At 42.7% G+C, this 19,132-nt stretch overlaps 1 protein-coding gene across 2 annotated transcripts in view; it reads right to left on the bottom strand.

Annotated features, from left to right (window-relative positions):
* Positions 1-804: 804 nt before the first annotated feature.
* The window catches only part of Scyl2 (SCY1 like pseudokinase 2), a 51,575-nt gene continuing 33,247 nt past the window's right edge, over positions 805-19,132 (bottom strand). Inside the window, exons 10-18 of one of the 2 annotated variants that reach the window (XM_052165178.1) lie at positions 17,607-17,729; positions 16,445-16,558; positions 12,978-13,110; positions 12,158-12,276; positions 8,932-9,032; positions 7,945-8,011; positions 7,731-7,826; positions 3,933-4,052; positions 805-3,082 (exon numbers count right to left, since the gene is read on the bottom strand). In XM_052165178.1, the coding sequence (XP_052021138.1) occupies positions 2,435-3,082; positions 3,933-4,052; positions 7,731-7,826; positions 7,945-8,011; positions 8,932-9,032; positions 12,158-12,276; positions 12,978-13,110; positions 16,445-16,558; positions 17,607-17,729 (1,521 nt within the window). In that variant the 3' untranslated portion in view covers positions 805-2,434. The remainder of the gene's footprint in view (positions 3,083-3,932; positions 4,053-7,730; positions 7,827-7,944; positions 8,012-8,931; positions 9,033-12,157; positions 12,277-12,977; positions 13,111-16,444; positions 16,559-17,606; positions 17,730-19,132) is intronic. The other variant, XM_052165179.1, reaches the window with a different exon arrangement.

Raw genomic sequence — 19,132 nt, 5'->3', positions numbered from 1 at the left:
CTCAGGGAGGGGTGGCCAATAAGCAACTTTCAACAAGTGTAAGTTACATACAGGGTTACATACAGGGTTCTTCAAGTAATTCTGCATAAAGTTAAGTCAAATAGATGGCTATATTATCTCCTAATCAGAAATTCAACACTAATAATCAAGTATTATAAAATGAAAAAGGAGGGCTAGAGAGATGGCTCAGCAGTAAAGAGTACTTATGGGGCTGGTCTTTCAGACAGTCTGACTTTGAATCCCAGCAACTAAATGGTGATTCACAAACATCTTAACTCCAGGCCCAGGGTGTCTGCAGTAGTTTGAGAAATCCCCCCTATATAAATATATTAATATAATAAATTAATATAAGCAGTAATAAATATATGTATATTCCTATATTTGAATGCTTTGTCCCTAATTGATGGAACTGTTTGGGAATGATTAGCGAGTGTGGCCTTGTTGGAAGTGTATCACTGGGAGGTAGGGCTTTGAGGCTTTAAAAGCTCACACCATTCCCAGTGCCCCACCTCTTTCTCTGCCTCATGCCTGAGGCTCAGGATGTAGACTCTCAGCGACTGCCCAGTACTATGCTCCCTACCATGCTGAAAGACCATAAACCCCCAATTGAAAACTTTCTATTATATGTTGTCTTGGTCGTGGTGTTTTGTCACAGAAATAACCAAGACAGGATACAACCCCTCTTTTGCCTTTGCAGGCACTGCACGCACATAGTGCATCTATTTATATCTATGCAGGCAAAACACACACACATAAAAAATTTAAAATAACTACTGAACTGTTCCAAAGAAATTTTCTTCAATAACAATTTTATTCCATATAAAACATTTCCCAAAAGAAATATTAGTATCATGTTAAAAATAAATCAGGTAAAGTTGTGAAGATATCTGACAAAAATGACTTTTCATTTCTTGAGTGACTTCCTTGGGTCCTCCAGTCTTTTAGATGTCACGCCACCCAAGTGCAGCACACTCAGGAGCAAGGTGTGACTGCTGACTCACGGTTTTTACAAGTGTGCTTTAACTGGATGCTATCAGCATTGGTATCAGCATGAACTGTACTTTGTAATCAAGTCCTATAATTTATACCCATCATGTGCACACATATATACTCTGAATGAACATTCAGCCATTTAATAAACTTCATATGATTTATTTAAGGATTGCTGGTTCCAGATAATTAAAAACCACAAACTGTATGGCAGCAACTATAATACATACAGACTTTTTAAGGAGTTTTATAATTATCACATAACAGTGGAATATACTTTTTAAAAATACAAATGACGTCTATAGCATAAGGCTCTGTGGTAGAATCAGCAAGTTAACAACAGACATCAGAACAGTTCTGAAAAGTGAGGTGTGGCCTCTTAGAATTGACTCCTTCCTGATTACAGACACTAAAATATCCGAACACGAAGTTTCTGGGATTATAGTAGTAGTAACCAGTGAGGTCAGACATCATGGCAAGCTAACATTGAACCTGTTGGTACCCAATAGCTCGCTCATTTTTAGACTTTACTATACTTGAAACAATATGGCAGAAATCTCAAAAGTTTATTCATTAAATATAGTGTAATTATTTTTTTACAAATCTCCTTTTGAAAATGTAATTCATATATGCTGCAACCTTAGAAGTTTGAACTGAAAATCAAGTATGAAGGCAGTAGTTGAGAATATCGTGTCAGAGTGCTCTGTCTTCTGTACAGATCAGTACATAGCTCTTCTGTGATACAACAGGGAAGAAAGTGAGCCTAAATATATTCAAGTAAAGGCAGAAAAATACACTGCTATTTGAGGCAGATCATGCTAAAATATAACTTACAATGATTAATTTGCATTTAAAATGGTTAATGTTTTTAAACCAATGAAATTAATATAAGCTAATTTTGCAGCATTTTGCTGTGCTTTTACTAAACATACATTTCTTTGAAAAATAAGACTGGAAAAGCCAATGACCCAATCCTTTCTGTTACTGCCCACTGTCTTACAAATGCACACAAATTAGCACAGCATTAAGATTCTTCCCTTTCAATGAAGACAAACGAATATGAAGGTAGTTACCAGATGGACTTCCAGTTACCATTAACTCAAGATTTTTAATAAGATTTACAAGCCAAAATAAAACATCTGATGTAAAAACTGCTATTCAGGATAATTCAGTTGTCCTTTTGCACTTTGAGGCTAGTAAGGACTGGATCTTTAAAAACCTGAAGAGAAGTCTGTAACAGGGAGAAACCCCCCATGCTTTACAATTCACTTGTCAGGATCCACACAGCCCCTGTGCTGGCTGGCATGGAAGCAGGTGTTCTCTGTCAGAGTCAGTCCATCTCCACAGAAGCAGTTTCTTCCAGACAGCCACACACGGATGAAACTCAGTTTTCCCATGTCGGAAACTGCAACGACCGTCCCTCCAAAAAGCAGCCCAGGACACCTCACCCGAAAAGGTCTTTCAAATCATTGCTAGCAGAACTGCTACTGGTCATAGTAGTTGGTGGCGGCTGTGCAAAGGTCTGTGGGGTGAAGAAAGGGTTGCCCTGCATCCCAAAGGCAGCCTGTCCCAGCACATTCGCCTGGGCACCCATGGCTGCGCTGCCCATGCCTGGAGAGCCTTGAGGAGGTGCAAACTGATTCAGCCACTGATTTGGTTTCTGTTGGGATAGCTGGTTCATGGTAACTTTGGGTTTCTGAGGGCCGAAGAGATTATTAAGCGCAGACATGTCAGTTGGTCTCTGTTGAGTCTGCTTCACACTAGCAGGAGGGATACTCAAAGGACTGAAGTTTGACATAGTGGGAGGTGCTCCCAGAGTCATGGTGCTCATGCCAGCTGTGCTTGTTGCACTGAAGAAGTTCTGGTTTGGATTGACCGGCATGTTGAACCCTGAAGTCTGAAAGCCCATGTTGGCATTTAGGCCGTTTGTCAAATGTCTCTTTGTATTGTCAATTGGTGTTGAAAACATCATGCTGAGGCCCGTGGAAGGAACCGAGGTGAAGGTGCTCGAGGCAGCACTCTTAGGCGTGCTAACAGAAAGGCTGGTCAGCGACGACATGTTCTCCATCAACGTGTCTGTCAAGTCCTTAGTCTGAAAATACAAGAGCAAATTACTTTATCTCCAAGAAACCCAAATTACTTTCCAATTAGTAACTATTTGACAGATCACACGATAAAGGACAAATTACAGTCAAGCTGATGACTACACCAAGTCCGAGAGCTACCACCTGGAGACCAGACAATGACTCCGACTTATTTTTATACAGCTTGCAAGCAAATTCTGGCAATGGATTTGATGACAGCACATGTTGAGTTTCAAACAAGTGAAATGCTCCCCAGATAGATCGGCGTTCTCATTACACTAATCATAAACAGGAAAATTGTATACTTTTTATTCTGAATTTCATCAAGATTTTTTTGGGAATTTCTTTTCTCTGTTCTTCGATAAGTATCCAACAGATAGATATTCTTGAGTTTGTCCTTAGCCTGCAAACATCTTTCCTCTGAGGAAGAGCTTCGGTGAGTAAGAGATGAGACCAGGACATAGCTGGTGAGAACCCTGAGATTCCGCAGTGAGCGCACAGGACCAGCGAGGGCAGCAGCACTGGGAGGGGAGCGGTCCCCCAACCAGAGGGGGGTCAGTACAGGCCACCAAGGTGCCTCTTCTAACCTAGCTCCAAAGCCAGTTAGAACTGAGAAAATAGAAACAGGCAGCTTCTTCCAGCTGAGAAATAGTTAAGGACCTGAATAGAAAACTCCTGATAATGGTACTATTAACCCACAAATTTTCTTAAAAATCTCCGGCTCCCTGCACTTCCTCTTGGGTTGTATGTGGGGCGGGTGAACAGCATATTGCCTTTAGGCACCTCTCTACAGACACTACTGTTTACCACTCTGCTCCCTCCTAGTAAACATGCTTGAAAGTGCAGAAAGCGCCAGACCTGTTTGACAGGAGCGATGGGAGTGTGCACCTGGGGCTTGAGAGGCTGCTGGCTTTTGAGCTTCTGTGCCTGTTCCTGCTCTTTTGCTAATTTCTGTTTTTCTTCAAGTGTTAGTGACCCCTGAAAGCAAAGCAAAACAAAACAAAAATCAACCACAACTTTATACCCCATCTGGAAAACAAGATTTCATTTGTGGTAAGGTATGTGTAGCACAGTTCATTTAGCAAAGCTTACTACTTGATGGAGGGCAGGTGGTCTAGTGTGGGAGACCCTGAATCTACCACATCTGCCCTCAGGTGGAAACTCTCAGGACCTGCTGCAACATGACCAGTCTCAGACAACTTACAACTACAATTTCTGATTTCTTGTTCAACTTTAAAATCTTGGTCTAAAGATTTAATGAGTCAGTCCTAGTGGCACAGACCTAGCTACTTAAAGGTCTGAGGCAGGAGCATTACAAGTTCAGTGACTTGGGTTGCAGAGTACAAGGCCAATCAAGCCAACTTACAGAGATGGTGTCTCAAATCACAAACTAAAAGAAGAAGCTAGAGGGATGACCAATGGGTAAAGCAGTTGGAAGACCTCAATTTGTACTCCAGAACCCAAGGAAAGCTAGGCACAGCAGCATCTGGGAGCCTGGTATCTTACAGAAGACACACAGCAGAGACAGAGAATCCCAGAAAGCTTGCAGGCCAGCCAGCCTGGCTCCACGGCTGCAGACAAGTCACCTTGTCCCAAAGTAGAGAGCCAGCACTGACACCTGCGTTGTCCTCTGACCCGCCACATGCACGTAACAGGTATATGTGTACACATGCATACACACATATACTCACACACATATACCCAGGTGCACACCGACAAGCATATACCACAGCAGGTACACACACACACCAAAACAGGTAATGTGCACACAGATACATGTTTGTGAGCGCACACACACACACTCACACACATGTATAGCTGCTTGTATTCTCATGCCATTTAGGTTCCCCAAAAACCTGTTTGCAGTGTCCTACACGTAAGGCTGAGGGACCCTGCCCCAGTTGGTTTTGGCTGGTAAATAAAGTTGCCGGCAGCCAATGGGTGGGCAGGGAGACAGAGGAAGAGCTTTTAGGATTCCGGGAAAGGGACCCAGGAAGAAGGTGCCAGCCAGAGAACATAGCCGCCATGTTGGAGTCAGGGGATCACCGCCCAAAAGGGCTACATGTCTACGTGTCTGGGTCTAGGCCAGCAAAGATGGAATACAGATTTTAGTAAGTAATAACTTGGGTATATCAGAGGGAGGATTACCACTGGAGGTTAGGAAGTGGCCCAGTCACTGAGCTGTTCAAGGCGTACAAAATGTAAAGGCAGAGTTAGCACTTATTTCACTCGGGAACCCAGAGCATTAGGCATGTAGCAAGGAGTGCCTGCGCTGCCGGGCGCGATCTGAGTAGCAAGAATTGAGTACTGCTATACACATACACAAGCGTGCAGATACCAAAACAAGTATTATACACACACACATGCTCATGAGCACACACTCACACATATGCACACATACATGTATGTGTACACACATGTGCACACAAACACACACACAAAGAGGCAAGTGAGATGGCTCAGCAGGTAACGGAGCTTGCCACCAAGTCTGATGACCTGGGTTCAATTCCAGGGTCCTGCAGAGTGGAAAGGAGACAAAGGACTCTCACAGCTGTTCTCTGATCTCCACAGAAATGCTCTGGCACACACACATTCCCACATACAAAATAAGAAAATAGATAAATATAATCAATGTAAGTAAAAAGCAGGCTGGGGACGGAGCTCAGTGCTGAAGTATTCACCGAGGATTTCCAAGGCCCTTGGTTTAATCTCAGTACCACAACATTTGTAAGCAGTGAGGGACTATGGGAGAATTAGACAAACATGTTCTTGTGCTGTTGACATCTGTACAAGTTGCTATCCGACTCTGCACTCATCTATTTCACTAAACAGCAAGTTCATATGACTTCCTTTTACAGTTCTGTAAGCCTCTGTATCCAACTGTCTCTAAGCTCTATACACACAGATATATGCACACATAGAAATATGATAATCATATTTTATAAATAATGAACTCAACATCAGTAGGAAATTTATTGTGATTTATTGGATACTAACCAAAATTTCAATAGGAAAGTATTACCTTAGAGTGTCCTATTCAAAATCATAAGGACAGCAAATCTTTAAAATGGAAACAGAACAAAACCTGTACTCAAATTTCAGGTTACTTGTAAAGTAAAATTTTATTTAAATTTTTCTTTAAATTATCACTCACAACTAATAAGTCATATCAACATTATACATTCTTAGTAAAATAAAACAAGAAAAGGACCCCCATCACTTTTATAGTATTTTTGCCAAAAATGTATAGCCTGGGCTCCATAAGATGGCTCAGCATGTAAGGCCACTTGCCACCAAATAGACTCACACACACTAAAAGGAAAGAACTGACTTCTACAGCCGTCCTCTGGCTCCAGTGCACACCACAGCACATGCATGCCACATATGCAGATACTCACACACCAAGGAAAAGCGTGAGTATGCATGACCCAAATATGCTTATGACAAACTGCCTGAATATGTCATGGTAACCGAGCTGGCGGGGCACAAGCCTGGGACCACCGCATGTAAAGGTGAAGGCAGGAGGCCAGGGAGCCAAGGCTAGCCTCTGGTCATACAGAGTTCAGGAATAGCCTGAGCAATATCAAAAACAAACAACCCAACCGGAGTGAATATCTGGAGGCCATAAATGTTAGGTATCACCACTGAACAAAATAAAATACAGAGAAAGGTAAGGCTGCTGGGCTAACAGGGAATGGACAATGACTTGGTATTCACAGTAACAGGAATGCAGTAAGATGAGAGCTCAATGGTGGAGAGATGGCTCAGCAGTTAAGAGCACTGACTGCTCTTCCCAGTCTGAGTTCAATTCCCAGCAACCACGTGGTGGCTCACAGCCATCCATAATGAGATCTAACGCCCTCTTCTGGTGTGTCCGAAGACAGCTACAGTGTACTTCTTTATAATAATAAATAAATATTTGGGCCGGAGCAAGCAGGGGCTGAGTGAGCAAGGTTAACAGGAGCAAATAGGGCCGACCGTAGTGAGTGGGACTGACCAGAGCGAGCAGAGGGCCTAAATCCAGTTCCCAGCAATTCATAGCTATCTGCACAGCTACAGTGTACTCATACACATAAAATAAAATAAGTAAATCTTAAAAAAAAAAAAAAAAAGAGAGAGAGAGAGCTCATACACTAAAAAGCTGGAGTTGGAGATGGCTCAGCGGTGAGTGAGCGCACTAGCCCTGAGGGCAGCTCCCCACATCTGTCTCAGGCAGCTCTCAAGTCCCTGTAACTCTACACCAGAGGACCCACCGCCCACTCCCGACCTCTGGGGGCGCCTACACTCGTGTGGACAACCTCCCACCACACACACACACACACACACACACACACACACACGCACACACACACACAATCAGTGACTGAAAAGCAGTGATGCAGGAGAGGCAGACAGCAGCCCAACTGCACATGAGGACATGGACAGGCAAAGTCAAGCAATGGAGACGAGGTCCATGGTGGGTGGGCGGGGTGGGGGTTGGAGGGGGGTCAAGTAGCAAAGGAAAATAAAACCTGCCTCTACACACTCCTTCCCCACACACTTCACAAACATGCTCACAGACTTGTCAAGAGGCTGCACAGCATTTCCCAGAAACGCTCTGTGGTTTATAGGAAGTCTCACAGTAGAAACATGTTTTTGTAAAGTAGAGAAACTCACTCTTTTCTGTTTCCCCTGCAGTCCATCTTCTCTGTTTTCCGGCTCACCACCACTTAGAAGGTCTGCGCCAATGTTGTTAAAGACCTTATCAATCTGCTGAAATACAAGTCCAATACTTGAAGACATTTCAATAACAAAGTCATTTTGTTCCTTAAAGACTAAGAACTCTTAAATGAGGCACTCAGATGTTTCCTATAAATAAATGTCTTCTGACCTGACTTCCAGAATGTGTAACTTTCGTCTCCTCAGAAGTGCTCATTTGATTCCCTATGTCCAAAGACCTACGAGACAGATAAAATCACGGAACAGTAGTTAAAACAAACAAACATTAACTTCATTCCCAGCTCAGAGTTTTCCATTATTTTCTACTGCTAATGTCTGCTTGTGAAAATGACGACAATGACAATGACATCATCATCATCTGGGGCCATGAAAGCCTGATGACCTGAATTCAACCCCCAGAAGCCATGTAAAAAAGCCAGGGGTGGCAGCGTGTGTCTCTGAGTCTAGCACTCCTATAACATGGGGCGAAGACTAGAGAATCTACCGCAAGTTCCAGGGCCAGCAAGCCTGTGGTACACAGCACACACCAGCAAGAGACCTGCCTCAGCAGGCTGTCCTCTGAACCACCCTCAGTGCTCTGTGGTATGCATGCATCTGCACTCATGCATACACATCACACACACACACACACACACACACACACACACACACACACGCTCATTCATTCTCCCTCTCACCCTCTTAAATACACAATCAATCAATCAATCAATCAATCAATGATATTTGAAATGTCTGCATATATTTATATTTTGGGTTTTTTTGTTTTTGCAGTAATTCTGGAAAATCCTCTAACAATAAAGAGGCAAACGCTGTAGTACTACACGCTTCCATATTCCTGGGGCTAGAGAAGAGATGAAGAAACCTTAATATTGGGGATCACAGATTCCAAAAACACTTATGTCCTTGTTCAGCGGCAGGGCTGACAATACCACTGGCTGATGCTGACAACAGATTTCCTCCTATAGATAAAATACTGAGATCATATCATATTCCATACCTGCAGTCTATTTTAACAACACCCTATTATATTGAATTTAAAATTGCTAATCTGTTGGAAATGTTTAAATGGTTGTCACTCCTGAAGAAACATCGATCGCACACTGTCAGGGTCCACACTGCACATGCGCAGCCTGCTCACCTCTGCTGCTCCTGCATTATGTGAAGCTGCTCCAGCTTAGTCCTGTGTTCAGACTCCAGTCTGCTCAGCATCTCCTTTATGACGGCAATGAAGGAGCTGAACTGGCATAGTAAGAGATGGATATGGTGAGGGCCAGCGCCTTCGCAGCTCGTGGAATCACTTCCAACAACTCAGTGAGAACCCCAGGGAACAGGACCCACTCACACACCCAAGCACAACAAGGGCTGTCCGTTTAAACTCGGAACACCAGGACAAGCGCCCAGTCTTGAATGGAGGTGACACGATGGTTAATAAATAAGGCTTTATGCTCTGGGAAACACATCTCAGCAAGTGTCCTGTCTTTATTTATCTAATAGCTACTTCTCAGAAGTGTAGGGAAGTGTACTAAGTCACACATTGATAATTTGTGCCAACCAGGAGAAAAGTTCATTTTAAAATACCTAGAAATACTTGTTTGGTCATAAAAAATAATGTTTGGCTAAAATAAACTTGTTTCCTGAAAAGATAGTAGAAACATTAAACATTCATAATTTACTTTGATAATGGAAGTTTGTAATCTATTACTATAATTTAATATAGGTTAAATTTTCATTAAAATTTAGTCTTATGATACTTCCTAGCTATCACAATTTATTTGAATGATACTATATATACAAAAACTAGAAAGAGCGTGCGTGCCCCCACTCCATCAGTCTTACGAGCATGTATGAACACGTATTACAATGTTTTCAGTCTTTTCAACTCTTCAAACTAAGTTTAAGACTTTCAATTTTACAGACGAGGACATGGACTAAGCAAGACCCAGAAGTGCCCAAGATGGCAGAGCTGGCACGGCGGTTACAGCCATGCTGTGCCCAGCATCCTCTACCTCGCAGCGTGTTCTACCAGCACTACTTCATCTTAGGAGTGATGAAAAGTGCACTTGTTTAAGCTCACCATGACTTCCTGCTGACTGGACTTGGCATGGTAACAAAATATTATGTATACACCTCAAATAAGGCAGAGACTGGACTTATCCAAGGCAACTAATACCAAGCACTGTCCGCACCTCAGAGGCTTCCTGGTCCTAACTTCTGGTTGTCTCCCAACCCTACACTCTGGGCCAACACTGTTCCACTCTGCAGTAGCATGCATCAGACAGTTTTCATCCGTGCATGAGTGAAAGCACTCAGGAAAGCGCCTTCTGTGTCCAGCCTCCTTGGTTCAACAACCCACCCCGTTTCTCCCAGAGCTTGTACAGAACGGGCTGAAGGCAGCAGGTGCCACCTGCCAGGCTCCGATCTGCCTGTAAGGCAGACAGACTTTGGCTATCTTGGAACTGGTAATAGTGGCTTTCAATTCTTAATTGTCTGTATAAATATACTCTTTTTCTACTTAATATATTTAAACTACTTAAAATCACAACCAACAGAAGAAGGCACTCTTGAGTTAGCACATTTAATCATAAAACGAACAGAAAAACAGACCACAGCCATCCTAAACCAAAGGAAAAAATAACAAAAGGTAGGATTCAAATGATTTCTACAGATAGAAATAGGCCCTCCAAAATCACAAAGCATTTTAGACCGAACTATGTATCCTAAAATAAACACCTTTTTACATTTATTCTATTCTATTTTATGTATATGCCTGTTTTGCCTGCAAGTATGTACGCGGACCATGTGCATGCCTGGTGTCCGCAGAGGTCAGAAGAGGCCATCGGAGCCCTGGATCAGTGGCTGTGAACCACCACTTAGGTGTAAGGAAGCAACCCTGCGCCTTCCACGGGAGCAACAAGTGCTTTTAACCACTGAGCCTTCTCTCCAGCCATTTCCTATGGGGAATGTTTGACAATATTCTAAATCAGACTGTTTTAGGCACACTGTACTGTTCCTCTTTATAAAAGTCACTGTCTCCTGCCTGCCAACCATAACCTGAGGTAGAAAGCAAGCATTGCATCAAGGAACAAGGCTTCCAAGTCTTGCTTTACTACTTCAAAGGAAAGCTTGGGGCTAGCGAACCACACATTTCTTCACCTTCAGAACTCTGCCTGCTCAGCATTCTCTCCGCTCCCCCCTGCCCCCCCCCCCAGTACACAAGCCTTCCTCCCCCACCCCTGCTCTTCTTCCTTCACTGCTGTTTTTCCATCCTAATTCTAGATCTTCCCTGGCTGTCTCTCACTGACCTTCATTAAACAGTAACTTTTCTCGGACATGACATGTTTCATTAGACAGCAGGCTTTGCTGTTTGCTCTTGATCGGTCTCTCTTTCTGACTGCATTCTGACTGGGTTATAATGAAGCAGCAACAGACCGCCAACCTCGAGACTATACGTGCCCCGTCATCGGTGCGCACACAGCTGTGAGAGAACTACCACAAAAGCCATGCAGAGAGGCAATTCCATTTACATCTTCAAAGTTAAATACTTAATCTAAAGCATAGATTTAGTTAGATTTATATCTAAGCCCATCATTATTACCTTACTTTATTTCATCTCGTTAATCCTTCTCTGGAACAGGGAGTCTTAAAATGGTTCACAGTCCCCACTCCTTTCTACTATTTAAGTCACTGTGTCCTCCCTATTGTTGAGTATGGTTAAGACCCACACTTGCCTCTACACAACAAAATATGACAAAGCTAACAGGGTATCACACTTTCTTTACTACATAAGACGACACTGGCTTCAGTCTGGCTGGACAAGGCTGTTTGGAAAGTGAACTGTGTATAGAATTGACAGCAGCATCTAGCTAACACAAAGCCCAACAGCCCAAAGGGAGTCAAATCCTGCCAACAACCATTTATGCAAACTAAGAACCCTATTCGTCCTCAGGTGAACCTTCAAGACCCAAGTTCTTGATTATAGTAATAAGTTCAACTAAGCTAAGACCTGGCATGGCTGACTCATAGAAAATGTAAGATTACTTAAGCATGCATTGCTAAAAATACTAAAACACTCAACTTATGGTCATTTGTTATGTAGCAATAATATCCAAATACAGTCTGTGACTGTTCGCTCCAACACACAGACCCCAATTGAAAGTGGAGGCAATCTTAGTGTCTTCCAGTGCCCTCCCAGCTCCTCCAACGAGGCCTCCCCGCCTACCCGCCTATCCGCCTACCCTCCACTCCATACTTAAGTAACTTCATGGCATGTTCTACTTGCTCTGGCCACCTAAGTGTGTGATATAATAAAGCACATAATGCAAGCAGCACACGGGGAAAGAAACTGAGCACACACACCGGCCCACCTGATTGAGGTTAAGATTGTTTTCGATGCTCAGGGGGATGAGATGAGGCAGTACTTTTCCAGCCAGCTGCTCTTTGGTGATCCCCAACTTTTTATGAGTAAAAGTACATTTATAAATACCTGAGAGAAAACAGTATAAGTTTTAGAAATTAACACACAAAGTTCGTAAAAACCATGAAAATACTGTATCTAAAGCAACTCTTTCTGGACACTGGTGTGGCTTTCCTCCTTAGAGTGGCGACACCTCTTTCATGTGGACCACAATGACTTCCGCTACACTCTCAGCCCAGGCGAGTAACATCATGGGCCATCCGTCCTGTGCTCTTTTGGTTTAATGACAACCCAAACCTAAAGGCACAGTCACTGTGACCCAGCAGTGAGGTTTTACGTCATCCTTAAATCGGAACCATGTATTCGCAGTGTTTAAACACAGGTGCCGGAGGACCATAGTCTGCGTTTCCACTCGTTTCTGCAAGTCACACTCACCGCAGCAGCTCTGCCTCTTGTGCTTTAGAATACTTTATAGAAGAAAATTATACACTATCATATCAACCAAGATTATATTACTTCTCCTCACTCTGGAAATCAAATCCAGAACCCGCCCACACTAGTCACATGTCCCACTATAGTCCAGGCCTTCTATAAATGACAAGAGTCTACTTCCTTTGCTGTTAAAACAGAGAAAAGTTATATTGTAGCATTTATTTAATCATTCTACAGTTGATTAATGTCATATACATAAAGTACAATGGTTTTATAGATTCAACATTTTACTACACAACTATTATATAAAATGAAAATGACATAAGGCTGCCAGCTACCTAAAATCCCCATGAGGACTGCAGGCTCCTTGGAGGGAATCTGCTGTAAAAAGGGTAGGATATCATCAAGTACAAACCACTTATCCAAGTACTCCAGGATCTTTCCTAAACACACTAATGAATTCACACGGACCTATTAAAAAAAAGAAAATGCATATAAATTTGTCATGTATGGTTTTGTTAATATAAAATGAAATATTCAGTGTAAATTTACTCATCAAATAGACAGATGCTAAAATCTCAATAAAAACTGGTTTACTGAAGTAGATTTTATAAAAAGAAATTCACTCATTTACTGATTTACTCAACATGTTACAGAAAGAACTACACGGGTTCACTGAGATACTAGTACATAAAAATAAGTAACAGGGTCAACCTTGTAACACTCATTCATTCATTCATTCATTCACTCATTCATCTCTATGATGCTAGGGAATGAAACCAGGGCCTATTAACCAGCTGAGCAACAACCCCAGTGCTACAGTTTATATCCGGTCTTTAAAAGCTTTTATGTATGTCTACTAGTAAGATTTAATTATAAAAAGGAATATATTCCACCAAGCAGCCATTTCACAGTGATTCAGCTACTTTACATGAGGTTCAAGCCACTCTTAAGATTAAGTACTTTAAAATTATCCACATTTATCTATGGCCATACTACCCTGGATGCTCCCAATCTCATATAAAATTATCCACATCCACATAAAGTTGTTCTTAAATATACTTACTAACATCCACCATTTGTAAGTTTCTAACATTTCTAAAATGTATTTATTTATTATATGTAAGTAAGTACACTGTAGCTGTCTTCCCACACCAGAAGAGGGTGTCAGTTATCTTTACAGATGGTTGTGAGCTACCATGTGGGTGCTGGGATTTGAACTCATGAACTTCGGAAGAGCAGTCGGTGCTCTTACCCGCTGAGCCATGTCTCCAGCCCTTAAGTTTTATTTACTTATGTATATGAGTATACTGTCACTCTCTTAAGACACACCAGACTAAGGCATTGAATCCCATTACAGATGGTTGTGAGCTACCGTGTGGTTGCTGGGAATTGAACTCAGGACCTCTGGTAGAACAGTCAGTGCTCCTAACTGCTGAGCCATCTCTCCAGCCCGCTTCTAACATTTCTAATGCACTCAACTTTTGACAGACATCATAGCCTAGGTTTGGCTGGAATTTATTACATTTACTGACTAAATGTGGGTGGCTGTGTTCCCCGGCATGCCTGTGAAAGTCAGAAGGTAACTTGCCACAGTTGGTTCTCTTTTCCCAGCAAGTAGATTGTGGGGATCAAAACGGGGCTCAGGTTGGCAGCGCACACTGCTACCCACTGAGTCATCTCACCAGCCCCTTTAACTTGGATTTATGAGGACAGAGTCCATTAGGCTGGGTTTGTTGGCACAGGACTCCAGTTCAGTTACTCAGGAGATGGGAGAAGGAAGAGCTCAGGTTCAAGGCCTCCCAGGGCTACAGAGCAAGCTCAAGGCCAGCTTGAGCAAGTCAGTGAGACTGTCCTAAGATAACAAGAAGTGGGCTGGGGCTCAGCAGTGGGAGGAGAAGCCAGCAGGAGGGCAGGAGTGCAAAGGTCAGCTGATACAGCAAGCAAGCTCAAGGTTAGCTTCAGCCTGGGCTACTCTAAAACACAGAAATCCTGCACACAAAGAAAGGGAGGGGGCTAGGAATACAGTCCTCCAGTGGGAATATTCTTTGGCGTGTTTAGGACCATGGATTCAAACTTTGAGTACCAAGTCCTCCCCCAAACCCCAAATATCAGAGTATTGTAAAATCGTGTCCATAGTATTAATTAAACCATAATATCAATGAAACTCAAGTCTAAAAAAAAAACTAAGCAAGCAGAAAATTCATTAATATTTGTAGAGAAAAATGAAAATTTTCTATTTCTGAAAAATATGAATGACTATTTTCTGAAATTTAAGCAAACGCAGAATACTATAAATTTAAAATACTATCTGCAGGTTTAACTGTTCTTAGAATCTGTTTATTACAATGAGAAGCTAATGCACCTGCTGGGTATAAATTACAATGTTGGTGTAACTTTATTTTCCTTCATGATGTATACAATATTAGACAAGTCATGAATACACCTCCTGATACATTTTATCTAGCTATGCACTAGTTTTCTTCATTTTCAGACAATTTTAATCAATGATTTATGTTTTAGGCATTTCCCAAGTAACACTGCCAGCCGACCCTAGAGAGCGAGGCTGTAAGTAAATACAGCGCTACAGCTGCGCTGCTCGGAGGTGGGCGAGGAGTGCGGCCGCAAGCTCCATCTAGATGCATCTGCTAACGTGAGCTATGAAGCGGGGGCGGGGGTGGTGCGCACCTGTAATCCCAGCACTTGGGAGGCAAAGGCAGGTGGATTTCTGAGTTCAAAGCCAGCCTGGTCTACTGAGTGAGTTCCAGGATAGCCAGGGCTACACAGAGAAACCCTGTCTCGAAGTTAAAAAAAAAGGGGGGGGGGTGGAGATATAAAATGCACGCCCACTCCAGAATTAGTGTTCTAAAAGATATTCACATCTGTCCTCAGAAGTACCATGTCTTCAAGGCCCAGGGCCCAATCAGCATTTTTAGAAGACACAGACTTCAACAAGGCACTTGTGCAGGTCATGGAGTATCTGTGTGTCCTACATCTACCCCTGAATATTTATAGAACTGAATTAGAATATTCTTGAGAAGATGTGTGTTAAGATAAATTCATAACGGCATAAATAAAGCATTAGGCTTCTGAAGCAGCATTTTAAAAACTGAAATTTTATCATGTATTTTTAAAAGGTGATTATAAAATCAGGACACCCTAGAAATATTAGGGCATGCTCAAGGCCATAGGCAGTTAGTAACAAAATGAGAATAAACTCCATTTCCCAGCATGCTTGCATTTCAGTGATGATTTTTTTTTCTACACTTCGGTATTCTGCCTTTCATCTCAGAGCTCTTCCAGGAAGAAACACCAACTGAAACAGGTTAGATGTCTACAAAGCAAACCCATGCCACTTATGCTGCCTTGGCCTATGAGTCTATGGGTTTTTCTAATTCACACTGCACTAGATAAAGATGGAGGAGAAGCTCCAAAAGTCAAGCTTTATAAAAGGCAAATTTATCAATAAGTTCAGGAAAATATACATTTCAGGAAGGGCAGAGAAGATCTCAGGGAAAGGAGCTGCCAAAGTGTGTGAGTTTGAATCCTGGGACCACGTAGTGGAGGAGAGACCCATCCCCCATCCCACATGCTCACCCAGGCACTCAAACACACGCCACATGCATGATTGTGTGTGTGTGCACACGCACGCACATGCACACACATACACACACACAAAATCTACATAGAAAATAAGTTACATACAAGCATTTATAATGGTAGCAGCATAAGTGAGATGCTGCTCACGGGAAATGATGTCAGGTACTGAGCAGTCAAAGACAAACACTGACACGTAAGCACTTACGGCAAGGGAAGACGTTTGTAAACAGGCATTTTTAATTCTTGGAATCAAAGCGTTTTTCATGGATGGGTAGTCTATAAGATTTGCAAAAGTTGGAATGATGTTTAGACAGAGCTCCTATTAAAAAGACAAATCTGATCAGTCTTAAGGAAAGGCGCCCGACCTTCCTCTCCCCTGCTCAGCTAGTCTGTCCCAGCATAAAATAAGCTTCCGTATGCTTCACAGTATTTGGTCCCTATACCAATTTGGGGGGATTAAAAAAAGAATAGTTATGATCAGTTGGAAAATGGCATGGCTGCACAGGGCCTGCAGTAGTGTTTCCAGGGCTGTAATTACAACTAGTTCTGTTTTCCCTTGAGACATGATCTTTATGTAGCCCAGGCTGGCCTCAAATTTACAGGCCCTCTGCTTTAGCCTACGTACTTTAGCCAGCACCCCTAATTATACAGGGCTATAACTGTAGAGAGCTGAAAAGCAGAGATGAGGATGGCTTCCACTACTTATGGCATGATTTAACTACATGGAAAAATTCACCCTCACACGCTTAAATAAAATTAGAGAAAGACAATTGTGACTTGAGATATATGGCGGAAGCAGATATATACAAGGCAGTACAAACCTACAGGTTTTTTTTGAGACAGGATATTATGGCCTACAATTCCTGGTCTTCCTGCCTCTATCCCTCAAGTGCTAGGATTATAAGTGTGTGCCACCACACTGGACTCCATCTTCTTTTTTCCCCCTGGAACTGAAGTATCTGGCAGCAGTGAGCAGCCTGACATGGGTGCTGGAAACCCACCATGTGTTATTTATAAGAGGACTATCTACCCAGTGCAGGGACATACAGCTTTAATCCTAGCACTTAGGAGGCAGAAGCAGATGGAGCTCTGTGAACTCAAGGCCAGCCTGGGCTACATAGTAAGACCATCTCCATAGAAACAGCACCTGCTCTTAACCTCTGAGCAATCTCTCCAAGTCCTTTCCAATTTACTCTTTAATTAGAAGTCAATATGCAGTAACAACAGTGAATCAGCAGTATAAGTCAATAACTATGTTAACTATTGAGTTGCATATTAAAGGTTAAGATTTAATCCTAAAATATGCCTTGCTGTTTCTTTCTCCTGCCTTACGACCTTCATGAGGGCAAAGGAAGCAGATACTGTGCCTGGATCTGAATGGAAGGAGCCTCCAGAGCTCTGTAGACCATTGGCAGGACACTGTTCTTTATCTCATCAGGAGGGGTTTTGGTTAGCAGCAAATCCATTTTTTGTAGAAAAATTAACAAAATCTGTGTGAGAAAGGGGAAGGTTATTAAAATCTACAATCTTTAAGAAAGTCAGTGTTTGCCCAATTTAAAGTGTTTTCAGAAGAGTAAGTTCTGTATGGGGACACTCACCATGTTGCTAGCCTGAAGGCATGGAAGACAAAAACACACAGATCAAGTCTCTTATATGACTGTAGCAATACTTAGTCATTCAAACAAAGACTAACCTCCAAATAGCTACAGGAACACATGACTTCCCTACACGGTCCAATTATCCAGAAAAGTACTGTATTTAAAAAGGAATAAAAGCCAACAAAAATGAAAAGATCTGTGAGAAATTTTTAATTGTTCCTCACATTATTTTGCTGGCTGCCTCGACATAGCTAAATTATAAGAAACAAACCAAAATACTTAGGTGAGCCCTTTACTTTTACATGTATTAGTGCTTTGCCTGCACATACATGTGTACTACATGGAAGCCGGAAGGCAGCACTGGAGTTCCGACGCTGGAGTTAAGGTAGTTTCAAGCTGCTGTGTGGGTGCCTGGAATCAAACCCAGATCCTCTGTAAGAACAGTGCTCTGAACTGCTGAGCCACCTCTCCAAGTCCCAGAATACTTAATTTTTCCAACACTCAATTAAGTTTTCAGGAGGGCTTATTAACTGAAAAACTAAGAGGAAGAATACAAAGGTACCTTAGTTTCATTTCCTGATGCTGCAGTAAAAGCAATTTAAGGATATAGCATTTGACTGGACCACAGTTCCAGGTGGGTGCACTGTGGGGAAGGAGTCAGGCAGCAGGAACCTGAGCAGCAGGCTACAGCCACTCAAACAATGCTCGCTGGCACTCAGCTCCCTCCTTTTCTTCACTACAGGACAGTCTGTGAGGTGTTGCTGTTGCCCACGGTCAGGGTACAGCTTCCCACCTCAGCTAATCTACTTGAGAAAAGCCCTCCCAAGCATAGCCACCAGACAATCTAATCCAGACACTTACATAGTGAGACTCCTCTCTGGTGATTCTACATAGCCAACAATCAAAAGTTACCAAAATAAAGAGAGGGTCAATCATGTGTCTTGGGATTCTCATCATGACTGATGAACAATTTGGGTGACGTGATGCCAACTTGTCCTCCACACTGTGACAAATGTCAGGGAGCCCAGCTTTAAAGCTTAGAGCTCCATCCTGTGACCTTTCCCTGGTTAGCAGGAGCACCCCACAGACTGTCTTCTACATCTCTCTTTAAGGAAAGGGAACTGGGGGAGAAGCCACAAGAACTGGCAGCACACGCCTTTGATCTCAGCACTCAGGAGGCAGAGGAAGGCAGACCCATCTTTGTGAGCTGGAGGTTAGCCTGGTCTACAGAGCAAGTGCCAAGGGAGCCAGGGCTATGTGGTGAGACCCTGCGTCAGTGGGCTGGGGATGAGGGA

This window comes from Apodemus sylvaticus, chromosome 20 (genome assembly GCF_947179515.1).
Source record: "Apodemus sylvaticus chromosome 20, mApoSyl1.1, whole genome shotgun sequence".
Lineage (NCBI taxonomy): Eukaryota > Metazoa > Chordata > Mammalia > Rodentia > Muridae > Apodemus > Apodemus sylvaticus.
Note: the sequence above shows the minus strand (reverse complement) of the source record. Positions and strands in the feature narration are given on the sequence as shown.